The 25,000-nt window shown below is 43.6% G+C and overlaps 1 protein-coding gene across 2 annotated transcripts in view; it reads left to right on the top strand.

Moving 5' to 3' along the window:
• LOC134469430 (chloride intracellular channel protein 5-like) overlaps positions 1–25,000 on the top strand; it is a 37,370-nt gene that overhangs the window by 11,589 nt on the left and 781 nt on the right. The window contains exons 1-6 of one of the 2 annotated variants that reach the window (XM_063223689.1): positions 205–634; positions 11,626–11,735; positions 12,031–12,156; positions 14,753–14,859; positions 16,728–16,909; positions 22,586–25,000. The exon at positions 22,586–25,000 is cut by the window's right edge and continues 781 nt beyond it. In XM_063223689.1, the coding sequence (XP_063079759.1) occupies positions 575–634; positions 11,626–11,735; positions 12,031–12,156; positions 14,753–14,859; positions 16,728–16,909; positions 22,586–22,750 (750 nt within the window). In that variant the 5' untranslated portion in view covers positions 205–574 and the 3' untranslated portion in view covers positions 22,751–25,000. Of the gene's footprint in view, positions 1–204; positions 635–11,625; positions 11,736–12,030; positions 12,157–14,752; positions 14,860–16,727; positions 16,910–22,585 lie in introns of those variants that run through there. The other variant, XM_063223688.1, reaches the window with a different exon arrangement.

The raw sequence follows: 25,000 nt of genomic DNA, 5'->3' as shown, positions 1-25,000 counted from the left end.
GTGCGTATATGGGGTGAGCTCCTCCCCCTTGTCAAAGCCTGACACCTAGTCCCTCTCGCTGCTGCACACACACACACACACACACACACTCACACAAACACACACACACACAGGCACGCGTGCACACACTCCCCTACCAGTGGGAACCAGATATCTCTCTCTCTCTCTCTCTCTCTCTCTCTCTCTCTCTCTCTCTCTCTCTCTCTCTCTCTCTCTCTCATCGGACGGCCGGGTGGCCCTGTGAACATCCACAGTCCAGACCTGCTGCCTTGATGATCAAACTCACAGCCTGACAGGAAAAGCTTGTCTTGTCCTCTTGCTAATAATAACAAACAACACAAAAGGCTCCTCAACTCAAGTAAACAAGGCCTGTAAGGAGTGGAGAGTGCTGATCTGCTGACCAAGTGCCTTGGCTGATTGACTGACTGACTGACTGACTGGCTGACTGATTGACTGACTTGAGGATGTGAGACTTAAGGAACTGCATGGATGTACTCTTGTAGTTCCCATGGACTGGTCTTAGAGATTTCTGGAGATAGAGCAGAGGGGGTGCTGAGGAGATATAACCATAAGAATGACGGAACCGTCTACCGACGGTGCTGGGAAGGACCCAGAGATTGAGCTCTTTGTGAAGGTAAGGTGACTGGGAGTTTGGACGTTGACATGAGACAGGTGTAACGTGGGGGGGTCTAGCTTGTATGTGGAGTTGTAACTTAAAGGGACACTGTGAGATTTTTAGTTGTTTATTTCCAGTACTCATGCTGCCCATTCACTAATGTTACCTTTTTCATGAATACTTACCACCACCATCAAATTCTAAGTATTCATTATGACTGGAAAAATTGCACTTTTCATACATGAAAAAGGGGATCTTATCTATGGTCCGCCATTTTGAATTTCCAAAAATAGCCATTTTTAGCTGCAAAAATGACTCTACTTGGATCATACTATAAATATTTTATTATTACTTAGTAAACTTTCATGTAAAGATCAAATTTGGCAATAGGCAGCCCAGTTTCAATGAGCAGCATAGTTGCAGTACCTTTTTTGACCATTTCCTGCACAGTGTACCTTTAACTATGCTCTCACTGCTCCTGTATACCTTTGTCAAGTTCTACCGCTACTTCACTTTGCAGGTATGACTAGGGCTGGGTAAAATAATTGAATGAAATGAATTGAATCGAATAGAATTGAATCATTATTAATCTATTCAAAGCCCTAAGAATCGAAATCGAATCGATACAGGAACATGGCTGCGATACCCAGCCCTAGGTATGACTAGTAGTCAGAGGTGTATCAAGTAGAAATAGTGCTCTAATTGATGTCATTTAACTTCTCCTGTAGTAAATGATCTTACAGTTTACTCACTAGTTATTCCACTGTACCTGCATGACATAGATGCACTGGAAGAGTTGAACTTAAAACACATCTACTAGCAGCAGCGGCAGTAGGTTGTAGCAGTGCTGCTGTTAGTGACACTCAGTGTTGTCCGATGGAAAATGCTGAATTATCGTACCAAACCCTTTTCGGGGGGCTTTTTTGGGAGGAAATGATCGTACAAGACCAAAATTGTTGTTTCTAGGCGTCTAAATGAACTGAATGACAACTCTGAAATTATCGCACATCCTGTTTTTGTGATCGTACAGAGGACAAAATGAACAAAATTGTGGTACAAATACAATAATTATTGTACATCTGGCAACACTGGTGACACTGCTTAAAGCTGCTGCCCCTTCCACAAGTGTGTGTATTTTGTTACTATCACTGTTATTCATATCATTGCAAATTTGAATGCGGTACTATTGCCAACCAATCCTACCTCCAGTGATAGGCCTAGTATTAGATATAATAGTACTGGTATAATGGTAAAGCATGTAGAGTGTTGTGTTTTTGAGCGGTGCTGTCATGTCAGTGTTTTGGCAGCAGCGTGTGACAGGACTATTTAGTGTTTGGTACGGACAGGGCAGCTGACAGCTTTGAACGGGCCCAGGACAGAATCATCGAAAAGGGTCCCCCCTCTCCATACATATAATATAGGCCTACCAGGATGCCAATTCTGCCCTCCACATCCCCCCTCCCCCCCACTCCCCTTTCCATGGGCCCAGGGCGACTGGCCTGTCTGTACCCCCCCTGTCGACGGGCCTGGGTAAGGAAGCCTATGTAACACAATAGACGTGCTAGAGTTACTGCTGCACCGCACGTCTGACCTGCCACAGGATGTTGTGAGAAAGATACTGGCTGGCTACTATACTTTGTGCTGTACTGTGCTGCTACAGTACGGGGTGCATTTCTGGAAAGCGTAGTTGTTAGCAGTTAGCAACTTCGGTAGTTGCCAATGGGAAATTGCATTGCAACCAACAAAGTAGCTAACATGGTTAGCGACTACGCTTTCCAGAAATGCACCCCAGTATGACTGTCTACAGCCCAGTTCTCACAAAACTCACAGTCACAGGTGCATCATGGGAACATAGAAGTTTTATTTGTTTGCAATTGTATTGCGGTAAAGTAGTTGTCTTTGTTGTTGTTGTTGCTGTTGTTGAGGGAGGCTGAATGATGTAGATGGGAAGTGTACAGTACAGTAGATGCAATTGTTTGTGTGTGTGTGTGAGGGGGGGGTGTTTGGAGTAGAAGAGTAACTTGATGAGGAAAAGCCATGCTGATTATTAGAGAGGGAGGGAGGGAGGGTGCTGACACGTTAGGAAAATATCCTGCTCACATTTACACACCTACGTACGGTACGCAGCGCTCACACAGGCACAGCCACAGCCACGGGACAGGCACAAATAAACATGCATGCAGAGAGAGAGAGAGAGAGAGAGAGAGAGAAATAATGCACTCTCACATGTGCAAGAATAAATGAGCTTGCACACAGAGATACAGAGACTTCACAAATCAAGAAGATAAGAAATGATGTACTTCATACATTAACAACCGTTAAAAAACACTCTCTTCCTCGTTCCTTCTCTCCCCTCTAATTAACTGAATTACTGACGCTGATTAAACCTACTGCGCACTCGTGCTTTCAGTGAACAGAAGTATGCACAGTCAGTCAGTCATGCTGTCTTGTGCATGAACAGTTTGGACATAATGTGGTTTAAATAATACAACTACAGTTGTTCTATAAACACACTGTAGGAGGATGGTGGGCCAGGTAGCCTATTACAATAACTGTCTGTTTATGTGTCTTTCTTGCTTTCTGTCTGCTTGTTTGTCTGTCTGTCTGTCTGTCTGCTTGCCTGCATGTCTGTCTGTGGGTGGACATAAGTCAATTGGTTCATGTGAATAGTATGACCACACAAAGATTGGTCACAATCCATCCAAATGAAATCTGTTACGGATTCACAGACCCACAGGCTCATGTAATGTATGACTGGACGACTTGACCTTCAGCCCATAAAATGCCTTGTATTACTGTGTGGCATAAACATGTATTGTAGGGCATCACTTTGTGAAGCATATACTGTATACCGGTAGGCTATTGTATATAAATCTTGGTAACACTTTATTTTAGGGATACATCTATTAGCACTAATGCATATGCCTGTATAAGTAACTTATAAGGCATGTACAAAGCAAAATCAAACATTTGTTAGGCATGTATTCGCAAATGTCTTGTTCATGCACAATAAGGGATTTATTATCAGTTTAACCTTAGTAAGGACCTAGGCCTTAGCGTTCGCTTAGTACGTGCCTTACAAGTTACTTATGCAGGCATTAGCATTGTATTTATTAGTGCTAATAGATGTATCCCTAAAATAAAGTGTTACCTAAATCGGTAGCACTTCATTTTAGGGATACATCTATTAGCACCAATACATACAATATGCCTGTATAAGTAACTTATAAGGCATGTACAAAGCAAAATCAAACATTTGTTAGGCATGTATTCGCAAATGTCTTGTTCATGCACAATAAGGGATTTATTACCTATTTCGAGGTTGTGAACATTCGGCCGGGCTGTACTAAATCAGTGGAGAGATGCCCACCAGGGCAGGCACACACCGTAGTAGCGAGACATCTTCCGCTAGTCGTCAGTGTTGACGTTTGGCCTTTGGGCTTGTACGTCAGAGGTGTCAAAAAGTCCGTTCAGAAGTAGAAACACTGTCACTCACTTCACCGAGTAACTGCTTTACCTGTATTGAGTACTCATTATGAACAGCTGAGTCAGAGCTGGTTGAATCAAATTCATGGCAGGGTCAGATATAGCCTGATTATCATCGACTTTCAAATCTCTTTGAGACTTGGTCTGACCTAGAGCATAACAATTAACATCTCTCAAATGGCATGGTTGACCCACCTCTCTTGGTTTGCTACTGGTCGAGGCCAGAAAAGACTGTTCGGAAGTTTAAACCAAACATTTTCTTGGTCTTAACAGAACGTCTCTGCTTAAACCACTCTACCCAGGGCCGTTCGAGCTGCTCAAAGTTGATTGCTTCCCGACAAAGTGGGTGGAGTTCCCGAGTTCTCCCGAGCTCAGAAAGTACTCGTATTGCTCTTGACCTGACTAGTAGCAACACCGAAGGGGCATTCGTGGCGTAATGGTTAGGGAGGTTTTCTTAAAGGGCAACTCCTGCCAATTTCAATGTGCTGTTGTATTGCTCACGCTACCCTTGACTTGTCAGTACCCGGTGATGCCACAGTTTTTGGCCCAGCCCTTTCCGAGATATGAGCTATTCTAATGGGGGCAACTTTTGTTTACATTTTTTTTTTTTAAATGAGCATAGGCGTACTCCAAATATTTTCCCAAAAGGTATCGCTGTTTGCTAGCTGTCTGCTGATGTTGCATAACCTTTTGGATGTTTTTGGGAATAAATAAAAATGTTTTTTTGAAATGTAAACAAAAGTTGCCCCCAATAGCTCATATCTGGGAAAGGGCTAAGCCAAAAAATGTGGCGTCACCGGGTACTGACAAGTCAAGGGTAGCGTGAGCAATACAACAGCACATTGAAATTGGCAGGAGTTACCCTTTGAGATCAGACGATTGCCCATTTGAATCCCACCCTTACTTCTCCTTACTCTTACTACATCCATGGCTGAACTGGCCTTGAGCAAATCACCTAACCCCACATTTCTCCAGGGACTGTAACCAATACCCTGAAAATAACTCTACGTCACTTTGGATAAAACGTCAGCTATGTACTATAATTTAACATATATCTAAAGTAACCTCTGGGCAGGGGTTTTACTTTCTGAACCCCAGGGTGGCACCTCTGAGTACTACTGTCCAGGGACTTAATGTCACTTTTTTGATCACCAGCCAAAATGGCTACTGGATTGTAGCCCCTTAATGCACGCCATACCTCCAGTGGCACACTGTAATAGTCATTGAAAGGTTAATTGCCATAGTGCTACAATACTATGACATAACACTTTAGTAATGCACTATGACTTGGTCATTTGCTATTCTGGTAAAAGAAAATGTATAACACCATGTCTTAACTAAATCTTACTATCCAAACACACACTCATTAAGGGGTCAAAGTGGCCAGCAAGTTGTTTTTTTCTACCAGTCAAACAAAAATTTCACTAGCATTTGGCCGTTGACTGGTGCTAATGTAGAGCCCTGCTGCTGTTCCTCCACACAGTGCAACCGGCCATTCCGACATACCGCCATTCCGACAGTACTTAATTGTCATTCCCTGCCATTCCGAGCCATTTTAACATTGTTGCAAGTACGTAAAGGCGCGTGAACAACGTTCTAACTCAATTGACATTTGCAACAATGTTGCTGCATGAGCGGAAGTGGAGACAGTGACAGCGCAATTACAGGATTAGTGTATAATTTAGTGTCTAATTTTGTCACGGTCCAAATGCCCTTACATGTAGGGTCTGTTCCTGCAAGCTGGAAAAATGTTTTTTGCAATAAAAAGTCAATGTCGGAATGGCGGTATGTAACCAAATGTATAACGTTCATTATGTCTAACTGGTTGAAATCATAATTGAGATTTTCTTTTACTTCAGACATGTAAAAGTTTAATCTTTGTTTTACCTGACATGTTTCGATGGTATAACTTTCGTCTTCATCAGAGGGTCACTGGGATGTTGATGTGTGACGTGCGTCAGGTAAAAGATGAAACTTTTACATGTCGGAAGTAAAAGAAAATCTCAAGTGTGTGCTGACTAGTGTTTCCCAGTAGGTTTATCTGTGCAGTGTCTAAACTCACCTCTTGGCAAGGTTGGACTGTACCCAAACGGGACCCACTAGTTTGACGCCCTCTCGGTACTTAAGTGGTACGTCACATGGTAATCAAACATTTCAAACAAGCGATTTAAGATTAGGGTTAGGTTTAGGGTTAAGGTTAGGGTTAGGGTTAGGGTTAAGGTTAGGTTTAGGGTTAGGTTTAGGGTTAAGGTTAGGGTTAGGGTTAAGGTTAGGGTCGTATGACGTAAGCGGTAAGTACCGAAAGGGCGTCGAATTAGTGAGTCCCGTACCCAAACAGGCAAGAACGAGAGATAAAGAGGTACTATTGCAAAACATACTAGCAAGATGGGAAGATTACGGTAGATGTTTTCATTTCACCTAGTGGTGTAATGTGGTTGTGCGTGTACGTGTGCGTGTGTGTCTGTGTGTGTGTGTGTGTGTGTGTGTGTGTGTGTGTGTGTGTGTGTGTGTGTGTGTGTGTGTGAGCATGTGCGTGTGTGTTTGCAGTTTGTTGTAAATGCTTCATTTCTGCCAATAAATATTTTACCACATTCCATTCGGAGAGCCTAAACTCCACGTCCTTAAGTTACCCACTTTTACTATTACATAACATTTAAAAAAATTCTGCATATATTTTTCCTTTTAATTTGTCACGGTGCATGAGCCTAATAGTAGACAGGATTTCAGCTGCGGTAAGGAAGTGGCGGCACAGGGCTCAGGTCAAGCCCAATGAACCGAGTAATAGAAGGGAGATTAATTATTTACATGTATTCTGTAGCTGAGGGACCCCCACCCCCCTTCACAACAGGGCTGCTGACAGCTGACTGGGCCCGGGACGAAGTCATCTTAAAGGGACACTGTGTGAGATTTTTAGTTGTTTATTTCCAGAATTAAGGCTGCCCATTCACTAATGTTACCTTTTTCATGAATACTTACCACCACCATCAAATTCTAAGTATTCATTATGACTGGAAAAATTGCACTTTTCATACATGAAAAGGGGGATCTTCTCCATGGTCCGCCATTTTCAATTTCCAAAAATAGCCATTTTTAGCTGCAAAAATGACTCTACTTGGACCTTACTAGAAAATATTTGTTTATTACTTAGTAGACTTTCATGTGAATATCAAATTTGGCGATAGCCAACCCAGTTTCAATAAGCAGCATAGTTGCAGTACCTCTTTGACCATTTCCTGCACAGTGTCCCTTTAAAGGCCATGATCAGATTGTAATGAGGACCAAATTCTGGGCCCGCTATATCCCTATCCCTATCTAGGCCAACATACCTCTTCGCCCACCCCTTTCCCCCATACACTTCCCTGACACCCTACTAAAACCTAGTTCAGACTCCTTCAGTTGCAGGACACGTACTGTCAGTGGGGGGTGGCGGCAGATCATGTACCCAAACAGCCACCACGCCCCTCTCTTTAGAGCTGAAATGAGCCCTTGCAGCGCTCAACGTATATTTCGCCCAGGCTGAATTGTCCACAATCTGGAAAAACCAATGCAAGTCAATTGATGGTGTTGGGTTCCCGGCTGTTCAAATAATGTGGCCAAAACAGCCGTGGTTTAAGCATGAACTGTGTTCATTTGACTAGCCGATGTAGTATGTAAGTTAATGAGACATTCGTTTGGATTTCCCCCATATAAAGGGGCGTAACGCACATTTACGAGCAAAGTACCCGGATGGCCGTTCATGAGTAAACCTAACTCTCTACGCACCCCCCCCCCCCCCCCCCCCCCTATGTTGATCCCCTGCCATGCCTCTGTCTGTCACTCTGACACCTGATACATCCTCACCTCTTTAGCACCTCCACTGGGGGATTCAGGGCGACCATAGGGATAAATGTATGCCGTATTATCATTCAGGGGGTCATTCATGTTTGTTTGTTTTTTTGTAAAAGAAGAAAGAAAATCCGCACACTGTTACTGCTCACCGATTTATTTAACACAACATTTCGACCTCAGGCGGTCTTCGTCAGGTGTATCGCACATTTGTTTGATCCAGCACCTGTTTTACTGGATGTGCGCGCATCACCTACACTACATTTGTTTTTGTTTTTTTGTAGCAGACATCAGGAGGTGAAACCACAACTAAGGCCCATGAGTTAATTTGATTATTGGTGATTAATATACAAGCAGTGGATATGCTTCTTAGATAACCCAGTAAAATGACAAAATTGTACATTTTAATCCATACAATAGTTCATAAAGGTTGGAGCAGGCGTCACCCAACAGTTTCTCTCTTTTTTTAAGGGTGCTGACCAAAATATTGTAAAACTGAAAAATGAGAAAAGGTCGCACCATGCATAGGCCTCTTTATTACACAGACGCGTTTCGGCGTTCTGCCTTCCTATGCATGGTGCGACCTTTTCTCATTTTTCAGTCCATACAATAGTGGCATTACCTTAGTTAGTTATATAGTTGCACCATCCTGACGTCTGCTACAAAAAAGCGCCATTGAGCCCAGAGCATTGGGAGGGAATGTGGGTCACCATGGGAATGCTAAGGGAATGCTCTGATGGGCTGATTTGATGGACAAGGCATTTTTTTACATTACAGTAGTTGAAAATGTAATTGTCGTAGTAGGACCCCATATATTGCCACTGAGGGCCATACTTCTTTCTTATGATAACATAACGATTCCAAGATCATACGTAAATGCTTAAATATTGAGACTGCTATGAACGTTCTAGTATTTTTAACTAATATGTCAAGTATATGTCATAGTCAATTTTTTTGCATTGCATCACAGCTCCGCGACCCACCCAGCAACCCTCTGCGACCCACTTTTTGGTCCCAACCCACCAGTTGAGAATCACTGGTTTAGTTTATGTGTTTATGTGTTGGTTGCAGTGACGTTTATAGTGTCCCCTCAATTCGTATCAGTGGTTGGTTGGTGTGCAAAATAACTCAGCAACGTATGAATGTGTGTCTTGAATTTTGGCCAGTTTGTTGTTAAATGCAGGAGGGGTCAGTATGTGGTCTCTCAGAGGGCTGTGAACTCACGGACATGGGCATGGCTGGCTGTTACATGTTTATTTGACATGTTGCGTAATGTGAGGGAGGGTTTGTGTTTGCATGTGTGTAACAACAGACGTGGGGTGCTGTATCCAACTACTGCAGTGTTACAACTATGTGCACACAAAAATGCCATTGCATCCATCATGAATGGGTTAAACAACTTTTTGTGGACATGTTTAGACTTCCTTGATATACATTTTCTGAGACCATTCTGAAGTGTTTTGCAGTTTGTGCATCACAAGTGTATTTTGACTACTGTGTACTGTAGTGTGGAGAATAACATTTTGGTGTGTGTGTGTGTGTGTGTGTGTGTGTGTGTGTGTGTGTGTGTGTGTGTGTGTGTGTGTGTGTGTGTGTGTGTGTGTGTGTGTGTGTGTGTGTGTGTGTGTGTGTGTGCACGCGCGTGCGTGCGTGCCCGCGCATGTGTGTGTGTATGGGGGGGGTCTGTGTGCGTGCATGTGCGCACGCTTATGTATGTGTGTGGCCCGCAAAGTTGTGTATGCGTGCCTGCGTGCCTGCGTGTGTGCCTGTGTGTGCGTGCGTGTTCCTCACCCAGCTACTTTACATTTAGTGTGCCCCGTATGTACCGCACAGTGGCTATAAGAAAGATTTATTGAGTGCTGCTCTTCACAGCTGATTCCATTTGGGTCCGAATAAATGTGATTTGCCCTTCGTTACCACAGCTACCACAGTGGGAAATAGAGCAGTTTGGTCAGATTTAGGCCCATGCTGTTCCCTGCTTTGATTGCAGACGCTTTGTAAATCTGGGGTGCATTTCTCGAAACCAAAGTAGCTTACTACATTAGCTACTTTGTTCTTTTCAATGTATTTTCCCATTGGCAACTACCCAAGTTGCTAACAGGCTAACAACTTCTCTTTTGAGAAATGCACCAGTTTTTTCCTCCAGTGTCCATCCTCAGCTTGAGATAATGTCACCTTTTCTGCTTTGTTAATCATCCACCTGTTTCTACGATGGTCATTTCAATCGACAGCAAAAAAAATATCAAACTGTTTACGGCATGGATATAGGTTATGTAGGTCTACGTACGTATATGTCAACATCCTGCCTAATTAATAAAATGTTTGAAATGCATTGCCTGTGGGCTTTCACAATATATTACTTACTTCAAACTCACAAAATTCACATTTCAGTGAGAAGTGAATTTACTCCCTCACAACATTGTGGGTGCATGATGTGGCAAAAGCTGTTGTTGCGATGTGTCCAAAAGTTCAACGATCTCCAACTTAGTTATCAGAGCATCTTATAGGTTGGTAGTATGGAGATTGGTAGCCAGGCTGTGCCCTCCTAGTTGCTACCAGTCAGGTCAAGAGTCAATGCAAGTACTTTCTGAGTTCCCACAAATATGGGAACTCCTCCCACTTTGTTGGGAAGCAAACAATCATTAGCAAACCAAGGGAGGTCATTTGGGAAATGTTAAAATTTTTATGCTCTTGGTCAGACCAAGTCTCGAAGAGATTTGAAAGTCGATGATAATCAGGCTAGGAGATCGGTGCGTGTGATGCAAGCATCACATTGCATGTCTGGTGGATTTGCGCTGTGAAACTGACTACACATCAACTTGACTAACAATATGGTGTCATGCCGAATTGATTAGAGATTTGGGAAAAAATTGCTTTGGTTTGTCAATGTTTGGTATGTCGGGGGAGAGCAGAGGAGGGCGGAGGTGGTGGAGCTGCTTGTAACTAGGGGTAGACCGATACAGGTTTTCTAATGCCCGATGCGACACCGTTTTTTCCATCACCCTTGGCCGATACCCGATTTCCGATACTCGATATTTGGGGATGATATGGGTGAAAAAAAAAGTTTAAAATATGACAAATATTCCAGGTCTCAAGTTAAAAATAAACATGTATTTAGCATTATCAAATTGAGGTAGAACGTGTAACATTTAAACACCAACTCTAACAATCAAGTAATGTCTAACAATCAATTAATACAAAAATAAAGTGTCTTGGTGCTTTTTAAAAAACCTGAATAACATAAAATAATAAATATTGCATATCGGCCAAAACCACACGTGTATCGGACGATACCAATACACTTAAGAAACGCAGATATCGGCCTGATATATCGGCCGGCCGATATATCGGTCGATCCTTACTTGTAACCAAAGTCCGTCTGTATAAGTCCCTCCACTTGGCGGCCATCTTGGCAACACCTCGGGCAGCTATGTCAGCTAATTCTCTATATTTTTCAACTGTGCATGAGCAGAATTTGCTTTCGAAATGATTGGATCACTGACAGCACAGCTCAGTTGGCAATTGGCTCTTCTTGCCAGAAAGGTGGGAGATGTGCAAGCAGCACACACCATATTGGATTTATGAATCCCTGCTCCCGTTCATTTCTATGGATGTTTCTATGGAGTAATTTTCATCTGATGGAGTGGAGAGTGTCTCTGTTGTAACCTTTTCCGATGTTTGTGTGTCTGTTCCCGCAGGCTGGCATTGATGGCGAAAGCATCGGTAACTGCCCCTTCTCCCAGCGCCTCTTCATGATCCTGTGGCTCAAGGGCGTGGTCTTCAATGTCACCACGGTGGACCTGAAGAGGTGAGCAAGATGACGGCAAGCACAGAGGGACAAGTAGTACAAGAAGGCCAAATATACATACATGCAGATGAACAGAGGACATGTTGTACACCCCAAGGATGTGTGTGTGTGTGCGTGTGCGTGTGTATGTGTGCGTGAGTGCATGTGTGCATGTGTGTGTGCATATGTGTGTGTGTGAGAGAGAAAAAGAGCACATAATTTACTAAGTGAAGCACTGTGCTGTAAACCTTCTTCATTTGCGCTGAATCAGCTGATCTCATGGTTGTCATGGTGTTGTGTCCCCCTCCCGAAACAGGAAGCCAGCTGACCTGCACAACCTGGCGCCGGGCACACACCCACCCTTCCTGACCTACAACGGCGACGTCAAGACGGACATCAACAAGATTGAGGAGTTCCTGGAGGAAGTGCTGGCTCCGCCCAAGTAGGTCACATGACACAGAGACACACTGTACTGGGAGTGCGTTACAATATGCGAACGGACCTTGCCTCCTCCACTTGTGCTTGTTTCCTTGTACCAGGAAGTAATATGTCATGATGACATCACTGACACAACAGCATTATATTTCAATATCTTGCAAAAGCTCAATTGTAAAGCCTTTTTCTCATTTGATTTGCAATTGAAATGGTGAATGAAAAACAGACAGCTGGGAAACTTTATCATTTTCTCCATGGAGGAGGGGCCAGGAGGTGGGGCGAGGCCACAAGCACAAGTGGAGGAGGCAAGGTCGCATATTGTAACGCACTCTGGGGGTCCACCACTTCAAACGAGTACCTACCTGCCGACTAGGGATGCACCCGATACTGCTCATTATACTCGTACTCGTACTCGTCAAGCACTTGCCGATACCAGGAACGATACTGCTATTACACAAAACAATGCAAAATCTTGTCACGTTCTGTGGACTTGAAAGCAGCATGGAACGAAAGTGCCACCTCATACATTTACTAACATTTAAATCTACATGGAAATGGACAAAAAAAAATATCACAGGTGGAAAAAAACAAGGCCATGCATCTATTTTCATTGTATTTTGGTGGTAAAAGGTATCTGTATCGGTACTCGTTATCGGCAAGTACACACATTAATGTACTCATACTTGTATCGGTTTTCAAAAAAGTGGTATCGGTGCATCCCTACTACCGACCTGTTCTTCTGCTTGTGGCCTCATGCTTGGCTTGCTGACGCCGGCCTCTGTGGAGAAAACAATATCGTTTCCCCGCTGTCAACCAGAGCAACTTTTGGGGGACTTTTCCCAATTCAACATCCCCATTGCAAATGAGAAAATGACCATTGAGGTTTTTTTTTTTGTGAGATATCAGATAAAAATTCAATCGCCATTACATGCTGAAGAAGGGCTCTGCCCGAAACATTCGTGGGTGAATAAACAAAGAAAAAATCTGAAGAGTGAAAATGCATTGGTCATAATGAAGTATGGAAGTGCTGTTCCTTGTCCCTTTATGACAGGTGGGATAATAAATCACACATACTGTAGACGTGTGATTTGCAGTAGTTCACACCGTCTGCGAACGGGCAATGAACCCAATCGGAGATGAATGTGACCAGCGTTAAGTTTATATGGTCTGATTAGCAACATCTGTCCAAAAAAGTGACAATGTACCAGTGATAATTTTGTCAACCATGACTATGACTAAAATATTTCATCAACGCCCCTTTTTGATTTTCGTCATTTAGACTAAGACTAAGACTATGACTAAATAAATTGGGAAGGCAATGATTAAAATATGACTAAGACTAAAATTGATTTTCGTCATTGTGACTAAGACTAAGACTAAATTTTAAAAAGCTGACGAAATTAACACTGGTGTTAAATAAAATAGAGAAAAAGAGAACCAGTGTGTGAAGAAGTTTTATTCTGTACAGTGTGATATATGTTAAAAAGAGAAGCAGTGTGCGCGGAGAAGGTTTATTCTGTACAGTCAATTATAAAAAGAGAAGCAGTGTGTGGAGGAGTTCTATTATGTACAGTGTTTACTAAAATGACTTAAATGACTAAAAATTGACTAATTGATTTTCGTCATTTAGACTAAGACTAAATTGGGAAGGCAATGACTAAAATATGACTAAGACTAAAATTGATTTACGTCATTGTGACTGACAAAAGCTGACAAAATTAACACTGCAATATACTGTCAGTAGGCTGGGTGTTCATTCCCACCAGTAGTTCAGTCCCACCTATAGTAGTTCAGGTCGTATTAAACATTCATGACATCAGTTTGACTATCTACTAGGCTCTTTGCTGGTTATACAGTACAGTATATAAGTACTGCACATTGGGTAGTCAAGACACATGTGTGGTGCATTTCTCGAAACCGTAATTGCTAACGATGTTAGCTACTTTGTTGTTTACGATGCAATTTACCATTGCCAACTACCCAAGTTGCTCACTGGCTCACAACTACGCTTTCGAGAAACGCACCCCTTGCTTGTACATTCTCCAACGCAATCACTCTTGACACCTTGCTTCCCCTTATCATACACGGCACTACATAAACTGTAACACTGCCTGCCAAGTGTTGGTGTGTTAGCTAACATCTATGTCCATTCAATTCCTTATATAGCCTATATGTATGTACTGTGTTGGGTACTTGGCCAATCATACAGATTCTGATTGCAATTCCGTGGGGAAATACAGGTAAATGGAGAGGAAATGTACTAAACACACCAGAGCACACTGGCCCTTCTAACACACTGTATACACCCTGCTCACACACTCATAAAACTCGGGTTTTCCAAGACAAACACCAAGTCATAACGCCACTGACTCTCAAGGACACACACACACCTAGCTCACACAGTCAATGAGTGCATTTCTGCCTTCAATATTTCATTGTCATGCAATATTGCCAGTATTCAGTTGAAAAGAATATTCAATTTACACATATTACAGTGTTCACTATGCTCACTATGACATCCACTCCTCTCTGACCCCTTTCCCTCATCTCCTTGCGTCGCATCCTTCTTCATACTGATGTTTGTCATTGCTCATCTCCCCCAGGTACCCCAAACTGGCCGCCAAGAACAGGGAGTCCAACACAGCAGGCATCGACATTTTCGCTAAGTTCTCAGCCTACATCAAGAACACGAAAAAAGAGGCCAACGACGGTGAGTTAGGATGGGGACCTCGAAGAGAGATGATAAACCCGTAAATGAATGAATGAATGAATGAAAGATTGATTTATTGTATTTGACATTTTCTTATATAAAATCAAATACAAGATTTAGTTCCATATAAGAGCGGGAAAGGATCTGCACACTGCTTGCAAAAGACTTAATTTATTTGGAGCAACGCTTCGATCATAGATCTTCTTCAGGCATCTTCCTGATCGAAACGTTGACCCAAATAAATTAAGTCTTTTGCAAGCAGTGTGCAGATCCTTTCCCGCTGCTACATGTGACAGTTTTTTGATTTGGCACCTGCTGATGCTTTTTTGCTGGATGTGCGCGCTTTCCACTACACTCTTTAGTTCCATATAAACCACACATACTGTGCATAAACACAAAGCTACTGTAAACCTACCATAACGTAGCCTAACAAATGCAATATCTTCCTCCATGAATTTGAGATAACACGGTTAATTGGCATGAAGGCTTGGCACAGTATATGGACTTAGAGATAAGAACTGTAATGAGCATGATGCCATGCTCGTGATCTCCTGCCTGTGTCAGGTCTGACAACTCAAACAAATGAAAAAGTCATTTAATTGAACCAAAAAGAGTTGCGATGCTGGTAATTGGGCAGCCTGAAGAAATGTCCTCATGATGAATTCAGTCTATCAAAAGACATAATCTCACCTTTACTGTAGTGAAGAACCTCACCTAACAAATCTGACACCATCCTTTGGTTAAAGCGTTTATTAAAGTGAATTGATCTGTATAAGAATTATTCTTTACAAATACGACAATAAATTAAAGTACTAACGTCAGTTCTGGCCAGGCCATGGTAGTCAAGAAACTTGCTGCCCTCCCCTTCATCTAATTAATTCCTAATTGATCCAGGTGCATTCTCTCAGCTGATAATCTTTCTTCCCTAGCGATTGGCCACACGGCTTCGGCACGCCTTTTAAATTCTATCCACTTCCTCTCAACTGTATGCTGATCGGTTTTTGCTACCCACCACCTCCCCTGCTCCACCTTGTCGTGTATGATGTGACATGTTCTCTTGTCACGTCGCTTGGCTCTTTTCATGGGGGGTTATCTCTCGCCCTGTCCTGCTGGGGTGAGAATTCCCTAAACTGCTGCTGCCCCCTGACTAAATGCTTTTCCATGCTGCTCATGGAAATAGGGGGGTTCCTCCGAACAGAGCTATACCGCCAAATGTAATTCATAATTTCAATAAAAGAAATTGCATTTATATTCTTCTCTTGTGTTTCTTGACTGAAATGGTTCTGACAGAACTATTATATACAGTACTACTGTACTACCAATGTTAGGCTTTTATTTGTTATTGATGTTGTGCTATGTGTTGTTATTATTATTGTTGTATTATCGTTGTTGATGATGATGTTTTTATTAGAGATGCACAGGATCCAAGATCTGGTTCCGGATCCGGCAGGATAATAGGGTTTTCACAGGATCCGGATCCGGCAGGATCTTAAGCAGTGGACCCGGTATCCGGCAGTTACCTAAAAATCAGGATCTGGTGCATCTCTAGCCTAGGTTTTTCAGTCAGTCTTTCACAACCCCAATTGCTGCATGGAGTGAAAGAACTTTTGAAGAAGCCAGTGCAGGCAGTGTGGCAGTAAACCAACGAGTCTAAAAAATTGTTTGAGCCAACATAATAAATAGGGTCCACGTGTGTGAGTAGGCTATGTGTTTCAACCATATCATAGGATCCAGTATCCGGTTCCGGATCCAGCAGGATCTTAAGCAGTGGATCCGGTATCCGGCAGGATCCTACAAATCAGGATCCGGTGCATCTCTAGTTTTTATTATTGTCCTCCATGACCCTCTCCATCCCTCCGTGTTGCCAGGTCTGGAGAAAAGTCTCCTGAAGGCCCTGGGGAAGCTGGACAGCTACCTGAACGGCGCCTTGCCAGATGAGATCGATGCCAACAGCATGGAGGAGGAGAAGAGCTCCAGCCGCAAGTTCCTGGACGGAAACGAACTGACACTCGCAGACTGCAACCTGTTGCCTAAACTGCACATAGTCAAGGTCTGTGCGTTTGTGTTTGTTTGAGTGCGTTGTTTGTGTGTATGTGTGCATGTGTGTGTGTGTGCGCGTGTGCACGTGCATGCGTACGTTTGTGCGCTTGTGTGATTATTTTGTACACAAACCCTAATTGGCACATACCCTAATTGTCACAAACCCTAATTGGCATAAACCCTAATTGTCAGACCAACTGTAATGACCAAGTCTTAATCTGTTGCTTGAGGCTCTGAGTAATGTCAAAGCAATGCAATGTTTTTATGATGTAGTTGAGTCTTATCAGCAAAGTTTTAACAGGCCTGATGGCGGGTCTATCTGCACAAAGAGGATACAGATGGATAAGATATACATTAGGCAAATTGTGTGTTTATTATTATTACCTCCGCCAGGAGGTTATGTGATCGCCCGATTTGTGCGTTGGCATGTCCGTCTGTTCGTTCGCTGCTATTTCGCGGCCTGCCACAAGAGGGTCGAGGTGAATTGAGCAATGACAGGACGTGCCTGCGAGGTGGATGGTCAGTGTGACCACAGCCAGAATGTATAACGCGCGGATTTGCTGTGCCTACATTGGCTGCATAGCCAATAACACACCAGATCATATATAATATATAGCCTACAATATGGCACACATATCGTTGCGGAGTTAATTATTCTCCGCCCTGTCAACCAAAATCAGCTTTCGCAGAGTTAATTGTTCTCCTAGTGTTTCCATGTTCAGTTGAAGTTGACGAAGGGTGGAGATATAACGGTGAACAGTGGTTAACAGTGAACAGACAGCGGCGCCAAAGAGAGAAAGGTGTCCAGTTCACTACATTTAAGGTTAATCAAAGTTGTGTTGCGACAGTCACGAAGCCAGACAATATGCAATGCACGGATCTGCTGTGCCTGCAATGCATGCCTGAAACATACAGTACTTGTGGGCCGCGCCATAACATAACGTTATGTCACGCACATCGCCGCAGCGGAGTTAATTGTTCTCCGAGTGTTTTCCCCACTGATACGTCATTGGTTTTCCCTGTTAAAGGGACAGTTCAGTCAATTTCAACATGCAGTTGTAATGCTCACACTACCCTGGACTTGTCAGTGCCTGAGATTCCTTCAGCCGTTTCCGAGATCCTGGTCATTGTAATGGGGGCAGCTCTTTGTTTACATTTCAAAAAATCATTTTTATTTATTCCCAAAAACATCCAAAAGGTTACAAAACATCAGCAGAAAACTAGCAAACAGCAGTACCTTTTGGGAAAAATATTTGGAGTTGGCCTATGTTTCATTTTTTTTAAATGTAAATAAACGCTGCCCCCATTAGAATTGCTCATATCTCGGAAAGGGCTGAGCCGAAAAATGTGGCATCACCAGGTACTGTCAAGTCAAGGGTAGCGTGAGCAATACAACAGCACATTGAAATTGGCAGGAGTTACCCTTTAACCAAATCAATTTTCTGTTGTCTGTCCAGTTGAAGTTTGCACGAAGCAAGGGTGGAGAAATTAACAACATTGATGAACAGACAGCGCCAAGGAGGGAAATGCATTCAGTTCATTACATTTACGGTTAATCAAAATTGTGTTGTGAGCGTGTGTGTCAGTTATCCCAAAGCTTTCTCAAAGGATAAGGTTGACCACCGCAGTCATCATTCACTATAGGGCCTATATTATGGGTGGATATGAACAGCTGTGCCATTTAATATTGTGGCAAACCAATCATGTGATGAAAGGCATGCTGCAGATCATCAACATGTTCATAACAAAAATGAATGAACAATGACTCCAAGGCTATAGCCATGGGATCCAATCATTTCCAAATTACAGTAGGGCCTATAGCCTATAGCTTGACCAATCACATTTTGCCAATCCCACAATGACAGGTGAACCAATAGCCTACCAAAGCTAACCAGGTGACATACTCCCTAATAAAAGAGACACGTAGGCCTATAATTTGGTTGACATTGAAGGTTCACTTTTCTGAACACAATGGTATGTACACTGTAGGCCTAGTAGCCTACATGGGCCTGCATGGATTACAACACACCATGTAACAAATATTAGAACAAATTCAGCTTCCTTGGCGGAGGTCTGCAATCTCTGAGTGCATTTCTAGTTAGTATTATTATTGTTGTTGTTGTTGTTGTTGTTGTTGTTGTTGTTATTACTATTACTATTATGATCATATTTACTAGTGGAAATGGAAAAACATTACTGATGGGTTAGGGTTAGAGATTGATTTGGTCTGGGCAAAGTTTAGTATTCTTTAACCGTGTATAAAAATGGGAGTCAATGGGAGTGTCCCACAATAACAGGAATGCGAGGCATGTGTGTGCGTGTGTGTGTGCTGTGTGTGTGCTTGTGTGTGTGTGTGTGTGTGTGTGTGTGTGTGTGTGTGTGTGTGTGTGTGTGTGTGTGTGTGTGTGTGTGTGTGTGTGTGTGTGTGTGTGTGTGTGTGTGTGTGTGTGTGTGTGTGTGTGTGCGCGTGATGGTGAAATACTTTATGAATCGTTCAAACGTCGGTCACTCACTTGGAAAGAGCCTCAAGGTGACCCATAGACATTAAAATGAATAGCTACGTATTTACCAATCCAGAGATTCTCTTGAGCTTAAATGAGATTTAAGTCTCTGCCCATTCAACCTTCCTACGTATCCACACACACACACACACACACACACACACACACACACACACACACACACACACACACACACACACACACACACACACACACACACACACACACACACACACACACACACACACGCGCACGTATGGGCACATACTAGGTCGTAAATGCTATCTCCTTCAACCTCAGTTTCAAAGGGCACAAGTTAAATCCTGGCTAGCCTGGGGCCCAATAAACCTGCCCAATAAAAAACTGCTATGTGCAGCTCTCTATGCAACGTCTTAGCTGTGTATGTGCAACCTTTGCCCAAGCTACGGGATCACCCATGGCACTAGTTCTTGAAGTTCATCCCCTCTGCTCTTAGTCGCTGTTGTAATACGATAGCTCTTGCTATACATGTTTTTTTTTTTTTTAATAAACATCGTGTGATGAGGAGGGGCAAGATACTGGCAGCCAACCACGTGAGCACATTTTTTTGACCGTCAGGGATCTCCAACAGTCAGAGGTTGAGTTGTGCGCAGCCAGGGTCGCGCAGGCAGGGGAAAACATAAAAAGAAAACCCATCTATACACACTCATCTCGCGTGTTGACGCATGGAGCACCATATAACTGAATCTGAACCTGCTTACTGCCTTGGGATTGTCTGGGTAGTCAAACATTACATTACATTTCATTACACTTACTTGATGTTTTCTTTAACCCTTAGCGCAGAGCCTATGTTATAACCTTTCTGCCACCAAATTTTAATGGTTATTTCTTAATCTGTTACTTAAGGCTCTCTGTACTGTCATAACAATGTTGTTATGATGTAGTTGAGTATTTTCAACAAATATTGAATAGGTCTGATACAGTATAAATCCCCATAGACTGGACGTTCTCGTGGCCGAACGACACACCGCTCAAATGTAAACTACGGGGAGGAGATACAAACAATTACTACCTGTTGTATACTAGTTTTTTCATTGATGCACAATTTTACACATCATTTTACCTATCATTTGTGTCCCCTAACTATGTCAGCCTACCCCAAAGCAGTGGCACCCAGTCAGTGAAAAGGCAGGCTTTGGAGCCATCTGGTGGAGGACTGAGTGCATCATGCAAGAATTTTTAATCCACTGTGATAGAGCGTAACCAGGGCCAGATTAATGCACAGGCTAGATATGGCTGCAGCCTAGGGGCCCCCACAGGCTAGATATGGCTGCAGCCTAGGGGCCCCACAGGCTAGATATGGCTGCAGCCTAAGGGCCCCCACCTGCCAGGGGCCCCCACAGGCTAGATATGGCTGCAGCCTAGGGACCCCCACCTTCTAGAGCCCCCCACAGGCTAGATATGGCTGCAGCCTAGGGGCTTCCTACCAGTCAGGGGTCCCTGGTTGGCCAAAAGTGAAAAATGGCAGAATTGTGACACGATGCAATACTGGAAAATGAGTCTGTCGTGTTGAGTTCAGTTGATAGACAGGTTATCCTTAATTCCTACCTCGTAATTATGACACTGTCTATGTAAAGTAGACCCAAAATTTGCCTTACGGGGAGTCCCACAGCAACCTGTAGCCTAGGGGCCCCAGACCATGTTAATCCGGCCCTGAGTGTAATGACTTCACTTAATATACAGTACTACATACAGTATCATGGGCCTGCTTTCGAAACTCGCACTTGTCCATGGATGTTCTGGATATAAGACCTTGTAACCATTTTTAATCTGTGCTTGTTGAAAGCACCGTGCTTCATGTGTAAAACGAGTCAAGTGTTGCAGAAGTGCTTTGACTGACTAAGGAAACATAAATCTTCATTCAGCAAAAATATACATGTCCTTAGATATATTTACTAGTGGTGTCAACAATGATCGATCCGGCGATCCAATCCAATGCGGGGCATGGACGATCCAGGATCGATCCGGCAAGTTCCAGAATCAATCCGGCAATTTTTTAAAGTTTCAATTACTTCCATGGCTATTTCGGGAGCAAATGAATGTTAAATTAAATGTAAAATTGCAAGACTGATACAGACTGATACAGAAAACAGCCAATAAATTGTTGCTCCTTGTATTGCCTCATCATGACTGATTAAACATTTGCTTTGCGTTCAGTAGAAATGTAATGTATTGCAATGCATTGTAGAATTGAATCGGATCGGATCGGATCGCCTAGAATCGAATCAAATCGAATCGCTACCTCCCAAATTGTGATCGAATCGGATCGTGAGGGCAGTGCCGATCCACACCACTAATATTTACACTTATCCCATATTGCTATACATTAAAGGTACACTACAAGGAAATGGTCAAAAAAGGTACTGCAACTATGCTGCTCATTGAAACTGGGCTGCCTATTGCCAAATTTGATCTTTACATGAAAGTTTACAAAGTAATAAACAAACATTTCCTAGTATGATCCAAGTAGAGTCATTTTTGCAGCTAAAAATGGCTATTTTTGGAAATTCAAAATGGCGGACCATGGAGAAGATCTCCCTTCTCGTGTATGAAAAGTGCAATTTTTCCAGTCATAACGAATACTTAGAATTTGATGGTGGTTGTAAGTATTCATGAAAAAGGTAACATTAGTGAATGGGCAGCATGAATTCTGGAAATAAACAACTAAAAATCTCACACAGTGTCCCTTTAAAACATCTTTATCATGACATACAATCCAAACATTTTAATTTCCCCCCCCTGTAGTGTACTGTGCTATGTGTAAGAGTGAGAGTAAGAATAATGTGTTGAATATGTGTTCATCATTATACAGCTTTCCTGAATGTATTTGTGTTATTACACTTGTAATGTACTTTGTCAATACACGTAAATGAAGGATGAATCAACGCACACTGGTATCTTTGCTGGTAGTTTATTTGGTGACTCTGAGTGAACCTGATGAAGCAACAGCAAAACGCGTTGTTCACCAAATAAACTACCAGCAAAGATGCCAGTGTGCGGTGATTCATCCTTCATTTATTGCACATCTTACTGCACATCACCAGCACCTGGACAGTGGTTTTGCACAGGGACGTTACTTTGAGTACTTTGTCAATACCTTTGTTAATTTATTTGTTATTCATTTGTAAATGATGCGTGCTGTGCAGGTGGTGGCTAAGAAGTACCGCAACTTTGAGATCCCCGGCGACATGAAGGGAGTGTGGCGCTACCTGAACAGCGCCGGCAGCCGGGACGAGTTCACCAACACCTGCCCTGCCGACAAGGAGGTGGAGCTGGCCTACCAGGACGTGGCCAAGAGACTGGCCAAGTAAACAAACATCAACAACACCCCCAAACCCCCCAGCTGCCCTGACCCCCTCCACCTGCCTTGACCCCTCCGGTCGACCCCACCAACATCACCAAGATGGCCTACCAGGATGTGGCCAAGAGACTGGCCAAGTAAACACACCCCCATTATACCCCCCCAAACGCCCCCAGCCTCCCTCACCCCTCCAGTCGCCATGACCCTCAACTCCATCTCCACCTCACCCCACAGCCCTGTCCAAGCCAACACTACCAAGATGGCCTTTTAGGATGTGGCCAAGAGACTGGCCAAGTAAACACCAACAACACCCCCAAAGCCCCCATACCCCCGTCAGTCGCCCTGACCCCTCCATCCGACCCCTCCGATACCATATCCACCTCACCCCACAGCCCTGTCCAAGCCAACACCACCAAGATGGCAAACTAGGATGTGGCCAAGAGACTGGCCAACAACACCCCTAAAGCCCCCATACCCCCAGTCGCCATGACCCCTCCAGTCGCCATGACTCCTCCAGTTGCCCTGACCCCTCTAGCTCCCCTGAGCCCCAACTCCATCTCCACCTCACCCCACAGCCCCGTCCAAGCCAACACCACCAAGATGGCAAACTAGGATGTGGCCAAGAGATTGGTCAAGTACATATACACCAACCCCCAAACCACCCAGCCGCCTTGACATCCCTCCCCCCAAATCCATCCCAGCTCACCCCTCACCATCACCCCTTGCCACCATCTTAAACCCAACTCCCCCCCCCCATGCTCACCACCAACACCACCTTTGGCCAGAGAGCTAGAACTTTCACATTCACTCTTAAACCAGCCAACTCCACCCTACTCACGTCACGCAACCACCCCCCCCACCTCCGATGTCCCCTCTACCCTTCGACTCAATCAACAACTCTCAAGGACAGCCTGAGACTGAGCCTTTCCCTGAAGAAAAAGTGTTTGTCAATGATTGATCGATCGAACAATGACAGGGTTTGTGTGGCAGGGAAAGGGTCCTCATTGTAATGTGCAGTGTTGGTGAATGATTGACATGGTCTGATTGCTGTCGAGGCTGTGCGAAGTCTGGCATTGCTCTGCAGTGAATCACAGTTTTACGAGTCTCAGTTTGATACATTATGAAGAAAGACGGTTAAGAAGTCATCATTTCTCCTATGCTCTTGCTCTCTCTCTCTCTCTCTCTCTCTCTCTCTCTCTCTCTCTCTCTCTCTCTCTCTCTCTCTCTCCCTCTCTCTCTCTCCTTCCTCTTCACCGCCACCTATTTCCTCGCCTTTGTGAAAACAGCCAAAATGATATTATCATCTTCTTCTGGGGGGTGGGATTGTTTGAATGGGCTTACTACTACTTAATATTTATTTTCACTTGTCACCCTCGGTTGCCCTCGGTTGCTTTGTGTGGCATGACGGCTCACCAGCTTAAAACACACTACAATCTACTGTATTTAAGAGACTTATGTACGGCATGCGGTGGGGATGTCGTCAGTTGCTATAGCCGTGGGAATGCAATGGCTTTATCAAAATGTCTCCACTTTAGCGTCACTCTGCAGTTGAAGGCTTGATTCATGATGATGATTCTTGGTTCATGCTTGATTTAGATCTGGTCTGTATGCAAGCAAAAGGAGGCGGGTTGTAATCGTTAGGAGGAGCAAGGTTGTAAAAAAAAAGATTTTCATAGGAGAGAGAGATACCCCAGGCTTGTTCATTTCCAGGATCCATTTCAAGTGTGGTGAACGCCCGTTTAGGAGACCTTTGGTTAGGAGACCTTTGGAGTCTTGAGGTTGAGAATAAATGGAGTTCCCTTAGCGCTGTAGATGGCGGTAGCGCACATCTTGTGCAAGCCGCCACCAAACGCCACAAAAAGAGAAGAAGAAGGAGGGGACAACGCCCTCTTAGGAGACTGAATTTAAGCATACTCCTTTGCATTGGGTGGGCGCAGTTTGGAATATCTTTCTCTCCTATGAAAACCTTTGGTTGTAAGCAATTCAGCTTCTGTGGTCGAGAGCGCCTCCTCCTGCAATCTAGAGGTATAACATCCCTGTTCAGCCATGATCAAAAAAGAGTGTGTTTCTCAACAGCATTGAATGGCATTTCCCATTCGAAACCTACCACGTTGCGAAGTGGTTAGCAATGACGCTTTCAGGCAACAGAGTCAAGGCCAGAACTGAAGAATTTGAACCATTTTGGGAATGGTATAATGTCACGTAAATTTCCAGTTACTTACAACCACACTCTTCTGATTTCTATGACCTGGATGAATGC

The sequence above is a fragment of the Engraulis encrasicolus genome, chromosome 18 (assembly GCF_034702125.1).
Source record: "Engraulis encrasicolus isolate BLACKSEA-1 chromosome 18, IST_EnEncr_1.0, whole genome shotgun sequence".
Classification (NCBI taxonomy): Eukaryota; Metazoa; Chordata; class Actinopteri; order Clupeiformes; family Engraulidae; genus Engraulis; species Engraulis encrasicolus.
Note: the sequence above shows the minus strand (reverse complement) of the source record. Positions and strands in the feature narration are given on the sequence as shown.